Genomic DNA, 17,791 nt, shown 5'->3' on the forward strand with positions numbered 1-17,791 from the left:
AAAAAAAGACCCACATAGGCCAATCCAATTATTGGACCTCTGTCTCATGAGTAAAACCTGAGTGCCTCACGATTGTAACTATCATCGGCGATTGAATCTTAATTATAGCCTTAGCACTCAGACTTGTACGTAGTTAGTTTGACTGTTGCTAAGTGAAAAATTACTTGCAACAAATAATAAGATTAATATTAACCATAAATTCATAATGTTTATGTACAAATGTAAATAAAGTAAAAACAATAAACAATAACTACTATTAATATTAAGTTGAATCTATTTGTCTTGGACATCTCTACCCCTAACTAACACAAGCAAAGTGTTTGACTTCAATTAAGTCAAAATGCATAGGTTGCATGGATGCATATGATTTCAATTGAATTTTTGAGGCTTTTTTGCCGTCTGCAAACGTGATTCCATTACATGCACACTTCTACTTGTTCATCTACTCTTTCCAGCTCTTCCCTATTTATACCTTCTTCATTTCTTTAATCTCTTTCAAACTCATCTCTTAGTTTTATATATCTCTTATCCCATTGTAAATTTGGTCATTCAAACAATGGCTGGTCTCTTCTTGCTTTTGAGTTTGATACTGATTTTATCTTTTCATACCATCCATGGCTTCAAAGGGAGTTGGCACAAGGCTCATGCCACTTTTTACGGTGGTGAAGACGCTTCTGGCACAATGGGTATGTACATTTTTATCGCAGAATTGCAGATATTGTTCTAGTTATTATTCATTTAAAACTATGTATCTTATAGAGTTATATACATTATCCTTTTAATATTGTACCTTTTTTTTATTCATCTTTTGTTGTATAAATGGAACCTTTTTATTGGGCCAATTAATATGTGAACCTTTTTTTCATACATATAATTGTGCACACGGTTGTATGTATTGTTACATGGTTGGCATAACACATCTTTAAGGTTCAGCTGGACCAGACCATCTAACTTTTTTGTGAGCAATTTTAATGCATAGGTGGTGCATGTGGCTATGGCAACCTTTACAGTGATGGATATGGCATAAACACTGCGGCATTGAGCACAGCTCTCTTCAACAATGGGCTAAGTTGCGGCGCCTGCTACCAGCTGCGATGTGTTGATGACCCAAAATGGTGTCTTCGTGGCATCATCACTATCACAGCCACTAACTATTGCCCGCCAAATTACGAGCTGGCTAATGATAATGGCGGATGGTGCAACCCGCCGTTACGCCATTTTGATTTGTCGCAGCCGGCTTTCTTAAAGATTGCTAAGTACCGTGCTGGAATTGTCCCGGTTGCTTACAGAAGGTACGCGATATTGACATTTTACTTGGAACGGGCCTGGCCAAAATTAATAGTACGTAAGACTCCAACAAGGGACATGGGTCGGATAAGGCCTAAGGGTCATGGAAAATGAGTTAGTCCTTTAGTAATGGAACGGGCCGGGTTGGGTCCTGTAGACCGCTAGTTTGAATGTACTAATAGATTTGCTATGCATATTGCAGGGTACCATGTCTAAAGAAAGGAGGAATGAGATTTACCATTAATGGTCATTCTTACTTTAACTTGGTTTTGATAACCAACGTCGGCGGTGCAGGGGATGTCCATGCAGTCTCCATCAAAGGGTCGAAAACAGGATGGCAAACGATGACCAGGAACTGGGGTCAAAACTGGCAAAGCAACTCTTATCTTAACGGACAAAGTCTTTCTTTTAAGATAACAGCCAGTGATGGACGAGTCGTAACTAGCTATAACGTCGCACCTGCTGGTTGGCAGTTCGGACAAACATTTCAAGGTGGCCAGTTTGAAGAGAAATGAACAAACAAATACGGATTTCCCACTAAGGAAATGATATAAGGAGGGAGTTATGTGTTTATAGTGAGGTTTCGAAAAGATCAACCTCGGTTTATATATGTTACTTCACATTGCAAGCTTTGTATGCTAAGAAAATGTGTTCAAATAATTGGAAGAAATATTATGTCAAATATCTGTTCTTTTTTTGACCGAACTTGTATGATTTGTATGCTTTACACTGCCAGATAAGATACAATTAGCTATAATACACAAATCAGCCATACATATGTAACATTAAATTTATGAAACAAATATATTTCGGAAATTTTCTACAAAATTTAAAACGTTCCTAACAAAACTAGAAGAAAGTCAAAAACGATACACCCATGACCCAGCCCGACCAACTTGGCCAGACTCGGCCCGGTACCAGATTACACAGTTTTACCAAATATAACCACACTCAATAGTTTAACAGAGAATACTTGAGTCTCAATACAATTTTCCCTTTCTCCACCCCAAGTTTACCTCCTGTAACCACCCAATGACCCGGTGGGTCAGCCGGTCCCTTACTCATCTCTGTCATATCGACAAATTTTGCCAACTTATTATTACTTACTGAACCGGAACTTGAATCACCGACACTATTTCCATGACCAGTTGACCGTTTTGACTTATCGTTTGGAGAGTGGTCCCATAAAGACCTTCTAACGGTACAACCCGGCAGCCGGGAATATAAAAGTTTCATGTATAAAACATTTCTTGAACCAAAATCCCACACACCAAGCTGAGCTCCGGTGACGATATGTACACCACACATGTCACCGATAAAGGCTTCAGGGCTCTCAATTGGGGCAGTGCTGACGTGAGAGAAGTTTTTCCACTTCACTGGCTCGAACCATCGACTGTCCTGCTCCTCTGGTCCTAGCCATTTTGGGGCACCTATCGCTACATGTGTGTCCCAATAAGGACGGAGGATTTTTGGAAGGGATTGCAAGTGTTGAATATGAATGCTTAATCGGTTATGCTTTAAACCTTCTAAGAATAATCGTATGCCAGTCACAGGTTTACGTCCCACTGATATCTATGTTTGAATAAACAGAAAACACATATATAACAATTAATAATAGTTAAAAAGGCAAGAAAAACTACAGGAAATATAGCCTTTTGCTACATAGCCACCACATTTTGCCACGTATCTTACTCCTCGTTTAATATCACAAAATGGACATGTCATGTTAGGTTGGGCCAACCCGCCAATACTTCTTCGTCTGTCATACATTTCGTAAATTATAAGTCTATTTGTTTACAAAAACTATATCACGCATGTAGTAATACAACATCTTCTATGTTAAACGAATTAGGATGTTGTACACATTTGCAAAATGTTGGTTGTCCAACAACCCAACTGCACATTCCAGTCCACCCTATGGCCCATCGCATGAAAACGATGTAAACATTTAAATACATATAAGGTGACTTTTGACCTATTCAATATTTTTGACCCATTTTATGAATATCATATCTTTTCTTTGTTTTGAACCGTTATCAATAAAATAAAGCTTGAGTTGACCTTTTCCCATTTATTGACACCTCTACTACCTCGCATTAGAATATGTTAACACTCATTAAAAACGTAAGTCGATGTATACGAAAACTCCAGTAATGATCATAATTTTCTACTCTACAACCCATTTACGAAGCACTTATGGTCATTGGCATACAAAAACACGATCACATGCATTCAAGGACACATACCTGATCTTGAGAAATATATAACTTCTGGCCCATCATGCTAAATTGTAAGGAAGGACAAACAGGTTCCTTTCTTTGATGGCCTGGGAGCCGATCTTGTAACGGGGCCCATACTCGTGGCACCTGGAACTCGAGAAAGTATCTCAGCTCTTCAATCTGAGGCTTGTCTGTGCACCACGCAGTTACAACACAAACAAAATAACATGAGAATGCACCATTTAGTAAAACATTTGAAGCGAATCATTTTTCTTAATATCTAGTTTTGTTGATTTACTAATAAATGAAGAACCTGGAAAACTTATTCATATCATATAGAGAATATATTATATTAAGATTCATGAAGATCTCTTACATTCAAGATAGAGAATTATAGCGCGAGTCAAATGTTCCTTTCCAGGTAATCCTTCAAGAAGAGAAGCAATGGGAACGAATTGCATGCCAATGACATCTGGGGAGTATTTCACAGTTTTTTCCCATTTAGTATGACTTTGTTCTAAATCATCTCCTCCTCTTCTTCTGAATATAACCGTGACATCCTATGTAACCATGAAAATAAAAAATATTTAATGTAACATTACTGAACTTCAAATAGTAGCTTTCTAAAGACAGTTGAAATATAAAAGCCCTTTAAACCATCAATTTTTATGATATTATCACATGGTTGAAAAAAATGTACAAAGCATAAAGTCTCACATACTTCCTTTGCACTTCCACTAAGTGAGGATGCGTTTGTCGGTTGAGGGTATATTCCTTGGCTACTAAACAAAGAGGGATCACCACCCTGTAAAAACAACAAACATCACCAATGGAGAAATATGACCAAAATCACATAAGTAATCATTTTAAGGAAATGGAACTACTAAAAGAAAATTAACTAAACGTGATTATATATCTCATGGGTCGGATTGGCTGAACAAATTGAAAGTCGTCCAAAGTTTTATTTTGCATACAGAAAAACCTCAAGTGCTTTTAGCTAAAAAATATATATCGGATCGGATCTGATCATAACAAAAACATTCATATATTTATTAAAGAAAAGGTATTTGCAAAACAGCCCATCCTGGAAGGCCCATTTCGACCTGTACTAAAAAAATAGTCGTTTTGACCAGTTACTACCCACCCATGTTGTCAACTCTAGTAAGAATCAACAAATTGAAGAGATAATGGCTGAACTAAAGACAACACATTTTGCGTCTAACTAAATAAGAAAAATTAGGAAGTCTTGCCTTTTCCTTGTATCTCAAAAGACCCGAGTCAGTAAGGTTTTCGGTATTGGCGAACCTTTGATTTCCAATATCTTGAACATAGTTTTTAATTTCGGCAGTAGACAAAGGTGATGACAGATGTTGTTTGACATATATGACATTTTTACCACCAATCGTAACTGACGTGATAACATGTGTGCCAAAATTCTCGATAAAACTATCAAGAAAAATTAATTTAATAAATAAATGTTAGTAATAATGTCATATGAAAGCCCCTCAAAAAAATTTGTTTTACTTGATATAAACAACGGGTATACCTCGCTAAGGCTGGTGGGTCCCATGATATGGGGACTGCTCTTTTCACACTTTCTTGCAACACTAAAGAGGATTTTGTGAGCTCGAATTTAGAAAGTGGGATGAAATGACCATCCATACAAAGGGTTTTAGTGGCTGCAGCATCTATCTGTTTTGAACCCGTAAAGCTAAAGGCAGCATTGAAGCTACCAAGAGGAACGTTTCCTGCTAGGTTAGCTCTCTTGTTAAAATACTCTACCATCTGCAATCATAAAGTTCATCAAAAAAAATTAAAATACTTTTAAAGTATGAAGATGTTATATATAGGAAATCAAGCAATTAATGGTAAAGATGTCATATAGATCATTTGAAATTGAAATGGTAACATGTGTTAACAGATGTTTGTAAAAGAGACAATTTCAAAATAATAATCTACGAATGAGTCGATTTAGTTTCCATTTTTATCTCAAACGGATCAAATAAGTTAACTCCAAATATTGGCTAAAAGGGAAGCGACCAAATGGGTCGAACAAGTCAGATTGGGTCAAAAGTCACCCTAGGTCTATATTGAAGCAATCACCAAAATCAATTTTTAGATATCAAGATTATTACTAGAAGAACAATGTACTACTGTTTTTGAGATCATATTAAACACACTAATCGATTATAAGAAGATATATATAACCAGATTGAAAACAAGTGTTTGCAAGTCCTAATGACTAATCAAAACTGACCTGCTTCGACCCAAACCCATTTTAACTTGGTACTCAACTTGCCCAACCCACCTATCTTGCACTTCTGCTACTTGATGGCTATTCGAAACAATTTACTAAGGTATACACCAAGTGTTTGCAAGTCCTAATGACTAATCAAAACTGACCTGCTTCGACCCAAACCAATTTTAACTTGGTACTCAACTTGCCCAACCCACCTATCTTGCACTTCTGCTACTTGATGGCTATTCGAAACAATTTACTAAGGTATACACCAGCAAAATAAAAACTTCAGTAAAGCAAGACACTCGTGATATTCTGTAAATCCACAATCACCCAACTAGAGTACAATTTCAGACGTTTTGGAGTCGAATGACCACATTTGAACTTCAGATTTTGATAACATTATATGACTATTTCAAGAAAAGGAAATTAAATCAACAAAAACGATGTAAACGCATTGAAATAAATCAGCATTTCATCTGCATTTCGAATATAAAAGTAACACACATCATCAAAAGTCTAAAGTGACCCAAGCAACAATTGTTTGTTTTGAACTTAACAATGCCTACTAATCTCTATTGCAAAAAGATCAATGCATTATGCATTTAATAAGCAAGTAGACAAAGATTTCGTAAGATGTGGTAAGTTAAAGAAAAACCAAAATCAATGGGATCAACATTATACCTCGTAATAATTGCAAACGCCGGAACTATTACGATTAACCAGTTCATGAGAATTCTCTATATCCCTCGACACATCCGGCACAACCAAGTTATCATACAACCAAAGATCCCTTTTATGTTCTTCATCAATCTCCACAACTTTTGACCCCGCAACTCCCTTACAATATAACAATCTTGTATCGAAATTTATATCAAACCCTTTACCCAATGCCTGTACCGCATTCTTGGCGGTATGCAAAGCTGCTGCATTGTCCTCCATATTTAGATTTTAGACACAAATTCTCAATTTTCCACCTTTTCACAGATTTGTTACTTCCATTTAAGAACCTTAAAATACCCAACTCTCAATTTTCCACCTTTTCACAGATTTGAACTAATCCAATATCATAAAATGGGGAACCCTAAAAAAGAACACCAGTAATCTAAACTATCCTAAAGTTTTTTTCTTAAACTAAGGGTTCTTACAAATAATGAACTAATCCAAATCTCATCTAAACAACGCCCAATACCCTAAAAATCCAAAAAGATAACAACTTTTTTTTCTTAAACAACAATTCTTACACTAAAATCAACAATAAAAATGTAAACTTTGATCAAGAAACACAATCTTGAAATCATAATAAGAAATTTATATTAAAAAAAAGATTAAAAATTTACCAACCCCGTTAACTAAAACTTAAAAATTCGAAAAGCCCAGTACTTTTTTAGATTTCTTGATCAAGAAACACAATCTTGAAATCACAAAAGATAAAACTATAAAAATTAAAAATTTACCTTGATTTCATCAAAAATAAAAGAAATAAATCACGCCCACAAATCTAAATCTAGTGAAGAAGAGTATGTGTCGAATTTTCTGTTTGATTGATTGAACTGTATGATATTTTCTAATTTCCCTGAATTTGCAGAGTAATTTTGGGTAAAATTTTTCAACAGTATTGAGTCCAAAACACGGCCATTGACTTGAAGATTATTTAGTAGTTTGCCAAATTGATATTTTGTATTGCTTTTGTTTTTTTTTTAATTAATATATACACGTGCCACTTTCTTAAATTTAGATGTAAACCCATATGCTATCATTTGTGTTTTGTGATGAAAATTATTATCTTTAGGTATTATTTATCACTATGGGTATCCCAATCACAATTTTTGGTATCCCAATCAAAAAATGTGGGCCCTCATGTCTATAATGGTATATATGATAAAGTAAAAAGCGGACCCCTGTCATTAATAATCTAGTCAGGTTATCAAAATCATGGTCGGGATACCAGACTTTTTTCTTTTAAAACAGTATTACATTGTTGTTATTATATTTTAAAGAAAAAAATTATCCTTTCATAAAACTGAGTATATTTTGAAGGAAATAAGTTGTTATTTTTTTTTTGAGGCTCACAACGAAGCCTTTTAGATCTCGATTTGGCATGAGGTCGAGAATGTTTTTGGCACAACCTAAACTCTAGCCACGTTTTGAAAAGCTTGTTGTGTAGAGAACGAAGAGAATGAGTGAGTGTGAGACCGATGAGAATGTTGTGTGTCTGATATATGTGGTATATGCATGGTTGTAAAACTCGGTCGACTCGACCAGAAACTCGGGATCGAAATCGAAATCGGGGGTTAAACAAGTCGAGTTGGTCAGAATCGGGTCAAAACTCGGTCAAACTCGCCTGGATCGGTCAAGAATCAGTCGGATCGGTCAAAAATCGGCCGGATCGGGTCAACTTTGGTCAACTTTTTTCTTATTTTTTTTTTCCTACTTTTGATAAAATCCTAAATTGGTTTAAGTTTATGTTTCTAATGAATGAAGTTTGAACTTTCAAGTATTATGTTAAAGTTTCTAAACAATTATGTTTAAAGTTTAAAGTTTATACATATAATTTAAAAAAGGGTTTTGCTAAACAAAGCATTAAGGGCTTTCGTTAAAATGCATTAATTAGTTGTACACCTAACATAAAAATCAGGGGGTGAGCTATTGATATGGAAATGTACAACCTTTTTATGCACGTTAAGTGAAGCCTTAAGGGCTTCCTTTTGCATTTTCCTTTAAAAAATTATAATTTTTCTATATAAAAACTTGATCAGGGTTCTCCTCGATTCCGATCCGAGTTTTTAAAAACTCGTGACTTCCTCCCCTCGCTGATTCGATACCGAGTCACGAGTTCCCCAAACTTGGGTATATGTATGGATTGTGTTTTACAAAATAAATTATTCGTGGATGAGAGAAGAAGTTATAGAATTACAGATGAGAGCATTATAGATAATGCAAGAAATTTTTCAAGTACAAGTTTCTTGTTATTTTGTCCATTGAATTCAATAGTTTAAGTTTTTAATTTAAATATCTAAATATCTAAGACCTACCTAATACCTATTCCCGGATTTAAACATGTGAGATCAAACATCAAAAGTAAATCAGGTCAACACCACCCAAGAGGAATTGGTGATTCAAAGACTTAACTTAGTCTTTTGATGATACCGTTATTTTAGATTTCATATGAACACAACCATATAATGAATTAATAGAAGTGAAATTCATATATATTTTAATTCAACATAATTTTAACGTGTTATATTTTTGTTGGATTTATAACAATATTAAATTATTTAAAAATAAAAAATGTTTTAGATTCTAATTAAGTAATAAATATAAATAATTTCTAAAAATAAATTTTGTTACTAACTTACAAATACACTGCACAAATTGGCAATATACTAAAGAAATCACAGTCTTTTGACATGCAATTGAAAATTTTTAATTCTAGTCAAATCTAAAGAGAATTTCACTGATAGGTGTAAAGTCGCATCCATATGATCATGACACCAATTAAGAGAGAAAGACATCAATTCGGTTCGTGTATATAACTCGACATATGCATACCCTTGTACGTGTTGGCTCTAAGTACTTTGAGAACGCCGTGTTTTTTATCTTACCTTTCAACGTCTCCAAAATATCTCCTATACATTGTGGTGGGTTACAGTCCTCTGTCACCATGTACTAGCTTCCACCCATATCTACGTGTCCAATCCATTTTTGAGATCACACATAAGCTAGTATGATGCAAAGATAATGTTGCTCGATCATATTCTTTCTTTCCTTCAAAGAGGAAGTCGTGTATAGTTGGGGTTTTATGGTCTCAACAATAGTTTTCTCCATATATTGTTTGAAAAAAATGGTTTTCAGCGATTTCAAAATTAAATTAATAGAATCAAAATAATATAACACTTGTTTTAAACATATCAGATTTTCCATCTATCATTGCAATCATATGTATCATGCGGTAATGGAATTGAATAATTTAACACTACTTATTAAACATATCATTTTTTCCATGCATCATTGCAATTATATATATCATGCGGTGTTTTTTAGACGTATTAATCATACCCGTATAACTTGTCACATCATCTATTATGTCATTATAATCATTGTCGCATTACTAGTATACAAGTCAAACAGAGGTGATATACATATATAAAACACAATAACTATATCCAGAATTAGATGCAAACTATAGATTTCCGGTTGTGGTTGATTACTATTGAAAAAATTAGACCTTATTCGTGGACTCCGGTCTCCTGAAAATCACTAGAAGTATGATAAGCGAGTGGGTTCATGTCGGTATACCTGAATTAGATCATAGCAGTATCATTTCGTAGATTAACCTTAGCTAGAGGTGTACCAGAAAAAAATCACAATGAGGGCAAAATAAAAAAATCCTTGAAAAATAAATATAAAAGGAGACAAAATGTTAAAAACATATAAGGAAAATTTAAAAATCCATAATAAAATTTAAATTTTGATAATTGATACCACTTTAATCAAAATGCTCAGTCAAGAAAGGTTTTGAAAGCTATAGCTTTCATTTGGTGATACAGAATTGTTTTACATAACGGTATCCTCAATAATGTTACTAACATTTTTCATTCTATTGTTTTCTTATCGTTTCTTTGGATTTCTAATAGAGACGGAAGATATGGCTGGAATGATTGGATGACTAGGTTGTCGCTTTTTTGGCCTCATTGGCATTGATTTTGGGTTGTATACTTAGTCATGTTATTTCCTGGTCTATTTTGTTGGATTGTTATACCTCGTGACATGGCTAGGACTACATCAAAAACACCACGAATTAAAAACTAGCAGCTCGATTTTCAACGGTTGGAAGTTTTTATTGTATTTTGGGTCACTGTAGTTGGTACGAGTTTATTCACCCACTTCGCAGTCATTGTCGCTGGTTGAGTCTGGAATTGTTGTTTTGTATCTAGATTTGTGTACTTACGTTTTGAGCAACTGGCTCCTTGCTTTACCATTAATAAAATTATTTCGTTTTTAGAAAGTAAAATTAATAAAAATAATAAGTGTGACTAATTTGATATGTTTACAAATGAGCTTAAATAAAAAAAAAAAATCAAGTGATAAGATATGAAAAATAATTAGTGAGACCCATGTATTATGTACGGTATGGATGAATCGACATGTTTTTAGGTTTACGAGTTTGACATATGTATCATTTTTCACATACAAAAGAACATAGCATTATATGCTGTGAGACGCACTGGAGAGAACTTTGTAACAAGGACACTTGTACTCGATATGAAAAGTAACACCTTGCACTTAATATAAAAGACAGAAAAACACTTCAAAAGTATCATATCATATTTATATTGAAAAAGACACCATCGACATTTGTCAAACACTAAACTTTATTATGATGCCCAAACGGTATTTGTCCACATTGCTACAACCAAAGTGCTTTATGCCAAAAAGTCACCTAGTCTCATGTGAACATAACCATGAACTTCAAAATAAACAAAACAAACTTTATTGAATATAAATTTCCAACTCCAATGCAAATAATAATACAAATTCCAAAGCCTAATAAGTCTACTATAATTACATCCGCTCGAAGTTGAAATCAACATCACCCGGTTATATTGCCTCTTGTGAAAAAGTAAGGCTACATATGCTTTCCTTTGGCCAAAGTGGTGACACTGCGACCTCAGCACCATACCACAACCACATTAACTTAAACCCGCCCCTCACTACCCATTCCCCACACTACCCCAATACCAAATAAAAATTAATAATAAAAAAAAAAAACCTTTTCCACCCCATTACCACACGTAACTAATAATTAACACCACCAGGGTGGTTGGCCTTCGGCCTTGTCGACACTCCATATTATACTTTGTGCTAACACAAGTGTCATTGCCAAATCTTTACTATAACGACATACAACAGTCAAATTCATCACTAAAAAAAGGGTCAGGCCTTTCTCAGATAGCACCATTTTCTAAACTACACCATTGCATTCATATTAACATGAGCGAAAAATCTTGAGTTTTTATGTGTCTCATTTACAACCAATGTCAACTACAACACTTCCATTGATATCTATTCACCTACCACATAATATTTTTCATCTATTCAATAACTTTTCATCCAGATTCACAAGTTGGTTTCGAATATCTCATATATTCTAGAAATGTGAGAATTAATTAAGACTCGAGATCTTACCGGAAGCTTACTGTGAGTTCTTGGTCTTTTTAGCAGCAAAAATCTGTCGAATAAAAGAAAACTTGCGTCTTGAGCGTGCAGAAAGCTCATTCATTGTGTTGCCATTACTGGCTGTTGCTGCAGCCTCATCCTCAGTGGCATCACATTCCTCTGGTGGTGGTGAAGTTGGTGGTGGGAGGGTGAAGATAAATGTGTTGAGCATGCGTATGATTTGGTCAAAACTTGGTCTTAGATTGGGATCCTCGACCCAACATGATTGTATGATAAATGCAAGTTCAGGTGAAATATCATCCGAAAGATTTGGCCTTTCTTGCTGTATCAAGCGAGTAAAGAGGGTTAGAATTGGGAGTTTCAGGGCCCAAGTTTTTGAGCAAACAATACAGTATAATAATAATGCATTGTATATGATGTTAAAGCATATGCATGACTCACATGAGACTGTATTACAACAAAATAAAGTTTGGCAGACATAACAATTTAATTTAGAGAAACATATACCACAATTTGTGTCCCTTTTCCACTTCCGGTGCATTATTTTGGTTCAGAAATTAACATAAACAAGCATTCGCATGACACATGTTTTTCTGTCGATTTTGAAACACACAATTGCCAAATCAGTTATCACCATCATTAATTATTGAATTGGTGAATGGCAAAGAATATTGTATCTTTTCACTAAGTAAACATTTAATATTCTTTTGGCATGCAGGAGAAGAGGGACAAACTTGTCATGTGAAGTTGCAAAAAGTCAAAAACTTACTATCTAAACTATATACCTTATAAAGCATTTATCCCCGCTCATTTTATCAAAAAAGAACTTAACCTACCCAAATTACCCCTCTCTTTCATCCATTAGTTTGAATATCACCACCTAATATACCTATAATACCCTTAAATCTCAACCACTATTTTCCCCTCTCTCCTCAAATCTCTACCACTCATTTTTTATTTGTCTCTCCTCCATAAATCATTTCATTCCTCTAATTCATTCAAAATCTTTTATCTCAAAAACCATACATCGATAAATTATAAAAATTATATGGATGTTCTTAAAATTTCATACTCTTTCATTAGAGATGTCATTCAATATACTTTCGCCGAATTTTTAAATCCAAGGGCAGAGCCCTTACAACTAAGGGCGGAGCCCATCAGGTAGATCACCCCATCACCGATCACCCCTATAACCTTGATCACCTCCTATGACCTATCACACTCAATGACCTATCATCCCCACCATCTCACCGCCGCACCAAACGGGCCATTTGGCTAGTTCAAACTAAAAGGTTTTTACATTTACAGTTGGTGTTGAAAAAAAGGGCTTTTACACTAATAACAATGTACACTTTTTAATACTTCGACTTAGGAGGTTTTATGGGCTTGGATACAATTTGTTTGACTTTCAACCCAATCCTAATTTTAACCAACTATGAAGATAGATATTCTGATTCAACGCATTTGAATGTAAATTAGTCAAAATTCTCACATCCTGGTAGAGCTAAGAATGAGGTAGGTATTGGTTAGGTCGAATTAGTAGCAGGTCAAAAGGTTAAAGAATGAAACATCAATTTCTCAGAAATGGTCAAGATAGGACATTAGTCAAATGCGTTGGGTTGATTTGTTAGACCAACACTCCATTTTATGCTATGTTATGCATCCACTACATCTGAATTATTCAAAAAATTAATAACTTTTGATAGATATACTCACACAAATAATGTAATAGTAGTATGTTTGTGGAGTCATTAGCGTAGAAGCGACATACAAACTTGGAAAAACATCATAAAAAACTAACAGATATTTACATTTGATGACTTTTTTTAAAATTAATCGTATCTACGATGCTTCAATTTCGATTCCTGTGTATGCTCATTATTTCCTTTTTGGATATCATATGTAATTTCAGACGAAAAAAACTTTTTCTCATATCAACATATTCCCCCACAAGACCACGAGTCATTTACAGGAAGTACCACGATTGTTACAGTAACATTTTTTTCTTTTATGGTTCAAAAACCTTAGATCGGTCACTTGTTGAACGATATCATAGAACAATAATATAACCTGGTATACTCTAAAGGATATGATGTTAAAAATCCTAAAGACATGTAACAAGATGCATATAAATGGTTACCAATGTTGGAGTGGTATAAACAGGATAGCACAAAAATAATTACGAAGATTTTATTTTAAATCAAGTAGCATCTATTAAGCACAATGAGAAGATACAGAAGAGAGCACAAACTTGACGTACATTCTATGGTACTGAAAAAAAAAAATTTGATTTCACCCTCTTAACACTAAGGTAAAGATTTACGGTTCAAGATTAAGTCAGGGCTACATTCCATTTAAATATATAATGACTAAAGATTACCACCAGCATGTATCAACAGCAGAGAGATATAAAGCATAACTCATATGTAAAATGCCACTAAAATAGGTCATAAAAGAAAAACGATTTTGGCACCTTAAACGCAGCAGCATAAGCAGCCTGCAAATTTGACATGCCCTCGAACGGCATTCGGTTTGTCACTAGCTCCCAAAGCACAATACCAAAACTATAAACATCAACCTTATTATTGTAATGCTTTTTCTCCCCTTGACGCAATGTCACGGTGCTATACAGCTGCAATTTTTACAACTTCAAATTTTTCAGGTTGCAAATCGAATAAATCCACTTAATAACTACGAATGGCCCACTAATAATACATAATAAGCACAGGAAAGCATGATGTCAATCTGCCATTTGTAACAAAAATGGATTTTCTGAAAGTATAAGCGTCAATATATTTTAACTTGTGACTAACAAAACCTTTGTCTTTTGTAGTAATAACCATTTTGTTGACGTTAAAACTTATATATAATTACGCATCACATGTTAAACCTACATAGAACATGCCTAAAAGGCCATAAGTGATCCAATGAGAGAATAAAGCTGACGTTTTTGAGAGTACGTATTAGAATAGCTTCTTGTGAGACTAGTACTAACATCGCCTTTTTGTAGTTATACTGTATTAACCTAACCATTAATATTTAGAACAACAGTTGAACAATGTCTAAAATTGTAGATTGTAGAAAAGTATAATCGTGTGTAAGAGGTTCAACAAATTAAGTAAATGTTCTGTTTCAAGTCGACCAGACTTCTGTGACTTGTTTTCTATCTTCAGAATGACCCATTATCCAACTTGACCCTACTAGCCTATTCTGCCACCTCAACCTTAAAGGATGAGTATTATATTTATCCATCTACAGTTTTATAAACAAAATAACTTAATGCTAAGAAAAGCATACAGATAGTTAACTACATTAGTGAGTGAAAGATGCACATACCTCGGGCGCCATCCAACGGTATGTACCAGTCTCTGCTGTCATCATCTCTGTAACAGTTTCTTCCCTTGCAAGACCAAAATCTGCAAGTTTCACTGACTTCTGATTTGCAGTGAGCAATAAGTTATCTGCGTCAATATTTCAGATATATTTTCATTACCAAAGAGGCAAAGAAGACGAGATATACTGATCAATAGTTCAACCCATCCATGCAAATATAAAGAATCAAAACTTCATCCTCTTCCATAATCAATGCTTAATCTCCTAATTATCTTACTATAATTATTCAGGATCACACATCACTATCATAATGCAAATCTGACACCCCTTAATAAATAATTAAAACTGAACATTAAGCATTGAAAATGGAAGAAGGAAATACATACCGGGCTTTAAATCTCTATGTATAATCCCATTGGCATGCAAACACTCCATGGCTCGAGCAATATCAAGCGCAAAGTTTAAAGCTAAACGAAGGTCCAATTGGTTTGGACGAATACTGCCCAAGTACTTTCTGAGTGACATCCCTGGTAACAGCTCAGAGACAATCACCATTAAAGGATCTTTACAAGCTCCAATAAACTGCACAAACATAACAAAAACTTAGACTAATTAAGTGTTTGGAACACAAATCTATGCAACAGAATCTTGAAATAAGCAATCTCACCTTCACTAAGTTGTCATGTTTAACTCTTGACATCATAGTAACTTCACGTGCAAAACGGCCTTCAAGTGCGGCTCTTTCTTCTGTGGTACTCCCACGGTTGAGAACCTTTATAGCAACAATTCGATCTCCATACCTACAATAACACATTATGTGACACCTATTTAAGAATGATAATAAAACTTATGGATAATAATTTTTCAAAAATGCAATGCACATATTTTCTATGACAAGTAATACTTCAACATTATCACACTTTGCTAGGACCAAACAAAGATGGGATCTTTTGCATCAACAATGCCACAATTTAATCAATACCATTCATGGTTGCGAACTGAAATGTCCTTTTGTCAGTTTGTAAGAATGACCGCAGAGTGTCTCTTGAAACTAGGATCAATGAATACATGCTGAGATGCTAATTTACACAGAAACTTTATATTAATTTTAAGTGAAACCCAAATTATGCATCAAGGGTTATCACATAGGCAAGAAAACAATTCGTCAAAAATTTAATGAGTGATTAGCTTTTCAAGCCATCATACTAGTTATAGCTGCAACAATCCATTTTTCATTTGTTTGTGCAAACTGCAAAACAAGACAACGCAACACCTTACAAAGATGAGCAAACTTTGGACAACTCAAAGCAATGTAAATACAAAAAATAACATATCCACAACTTTTTGCCTAAAATTGCTCAATTTTACAAACTTTATACACTCACATTTCCTCATTGTTCACAAAGTTCAACAGCGATACCCAATCCACTCAAGGTCAGTGATGTAAAGTGATCTTATCAGGGTACAGGAGAGGTGAGACAGGACAGTCATACCTCTACCCAGGGTACATAGTTCACAAAGTTGATTGCATGAAATTTAAATGCTAATCTTATATGCTTAATGATGACAAGTGCTTACCTTCCTTCATAAACCTTCCCATGAGCCCCTTCTCCGATTTTTGTACCAATAAATAACAGCTTCGGATCAACCAGCACCCGTTCATCGATTGTGCAGTCCGAATTTGTGATCGACCCATTAGAACACACTGATTTCGCGCAACCCGACCCTGATTTAACTGTTCCCGATTTATTATTACTATTGTTGCTATTATTATTATTACTATCAAATGCCCCTTCTTCTGTTTTCCTTTTGATGTTCTTCTTCTCACTATTACTGTTACTCATACTGCAATTTCAGACTATACCTTTATTCCTCATTTTTCACACTCACATACCCCCTTCAAGAAACATACACATGTATATAAAACACCATATACATATGTAAAATTCTCCAAATTTTTTTACACCCCTAGTCGAAAACCTGATTGTTGAAAGAATATTGACAATCACACCCACAAAATTTATCACCTTTCCCGCATCTAAAAAAGTAATCACAAGTCAAAAAGATTCAACCTTTTTCACAAATATCACACATACAAGCAATAAAACAGTGTGAATATTGTAAAGGTTGATACTTTTTCACCTAAAATCATAAAATTAATAATAATAACCAAAACCCAGATGGATTAATCCAATAAACTCCACAAAAATCAAACACCCAGATGGAAATTCAACTTTAAAACCTGCAAAATAATATAAAATATAACTAGTTAGAAAAAAAACAAGAACTTTAAAACAGATAACTTACAAAAGCATACAAAAGAATATAATCATGTGTATATATTAAATAATTAACTATTTATATAGATATATATATATACTTATATGTATATAAAAATGTATGCAAGAAAGAAACACATACAAGCAACCACAAGGTAAAGATAGTGATAAACCCTAAAGAACGAAAATTTGTTTTGGCATGTTGAATTTCCTCAAAATTTATCGTTTTTATTTTGTTTTTATACTAAATTAGA

General features: G+C 34.2%; 3 protein-coding genes across 3 annotated transcripts; 1 reads left to right on the forward strand and 2 right to left on the reverse strand.

The window, feature by feature from the left end:
- The first annotated feature begins 513 nt into the window (after window positions 1-513).
- LOC122607557 (expansin-A8-like) lies at window positions 514-1,969 on the forward strand. Its single transcript, XM_043780559.1, has 3 exons — window positions 514-686; window positions 980-1,292; window positions 1,490-1,969. Exons 1-3 carry the CDS (start codon window positions 557-559, stop codon window positions 1,800-1,802), a joined length of 756 nt encoding a protein of 251 aa, XP_043636494.1. The 5' UTR covers window positions 514-556; the 3' UTR covers window positions 1,803-1,969.
- A 72-nt stretch (window positions 1,970-2,041) lies between these two features.
- Window positions 2,042-7,012, reverse strand: LOC122607556 (MACPF domain-containing protein CAD1-like). Its single transcript, XM_043780558.1, has 7 exons — window positions 6,430-7,012; window positions 5,053-5,291; window positions 4,757-4,952; window positions 4,228-4,311; window positions 3,883-4,066; window positions 3,534-3,697; window positions 2,042-2,859 (listed from the first exon to the last, which is right to left on the reverse strand). The coding sequence occupies exons 1-7, from the start codon at window positions 6,685-6,687 to the stop codon at window positions 2,239-2,241; spliced, it is 1,746 nt and encodes a 581-aa protein (XP_043636493.1). The 5' UTR covers window positions 6,688-7,012; the 3' UTR covers window positions 2,042-2,238.
- Window positions 7,013-11,706: 4,694 nt separating this feature from the next.
- On the reverse strand, window positions 11,707-17,475 carry LOC122607934 (serine/threonine-protein kinase STY13). The gene is made up of 6 exons (XM_043781012.1): window positions 16,837-17,475; window positions 15,926-16,058; window positions 15,645-15,840; window positions 15,262-15,386; window positions 14,399-14,557; window positions 11,707-12,247 (listed from the first exon to the last, which is right to left on the reverse strand). Exons 1-6 carry the CDS (start codon window positions 17,100-17,102, stop codon window positions 11,942-11,944), a joined length of 1,185 nt encoding a protein of 394 aa, XP_043636947.1. The 5' UTR covers window positions 17,103-17,475; the 3' UTR covers window positions 11,707-11,941.
- Window positions 17,476-17,791: the final 316 nt, after the last annotated feature.

Source organism: Erigeron canadensis, chromosome 7 (genome assembly GCF_010389155.1).
Source record: "Erigeron canadensis isolate Cc75 chromosome 7, C_canadensis_v1, whole genome shotgun sequence".
Taxonomy (NCBI): domain Eukaryota; kingdom Viridiplantae; phylum Streptophyta; class Magnoliopsida; order Asterales; family Asteraceae; genus Erigeron; species Erigeron canadensis.

Bases quoted from the DNA above. Each gene is read 5' to 3' on its own strand.
- LOC122607556 (XM_043780558.1), bottom strand. From the start codon at position 6,687: ATGGAGGACAATGCAGCAGCTTTGCATACCGCCAAGAATGCGGTACAG. The intron at 3,698-3,882 runs GTAAGAGATCTT...CGTGGTGCACAG, and splicing joins TATAATTCTCTATCTTGAAT to ACAAGCCTCAGATTGAAGAG. The intron at 2,860-3,533 runs GTATGTGTCCTT...ATTCAAACATAG, and splicing joins TATATATTTCTCAAGATCAG to ATATCAGTGGGACGTAAACC.
- LOC122607934 (XM_043781012.1), bottom strand. From the start codon at position 17,102: ATGAGTAACAGTAATAGTGAGAAGAAGAACATCAAAAGGAAAACAGAA. The intron at 15,841-15,925 runs GTGAGATTGCTT...ATGTTTGTGCAG, and splicing joins AACATGACAACTTAGTGAAG to TTTATTGGAGCTTGTAAAGA. The intron at 15,387-15,644 runs GTATGTATTTCC...ATATTGACGCAG, and splicing joins ACATAGAGATTTAAAGCCCG to ATAACTTATTGCTCACTGCA.
- LOC122607557 (XM_043780559.1), top strand. From the start codon at position 557: ATGGCTGGTCTCTTCTTGCTTTTGAGTTTGATACTGATTTTATCTTTT. The intron at 687-979 runs GTATGTACATTT...TTTAATGCATAG, and splicing joins AGACGCTTCTGGCACAATGG to GTGGTGCATGTGGCTATGGC. The intron at 1,293-1,489 runs GTACGCGATATT...TGCATATTGCAG, and splicing joins GTCCCGGTTGCTTACAGAAG to GGTACCATGTCTAAAGAAAG.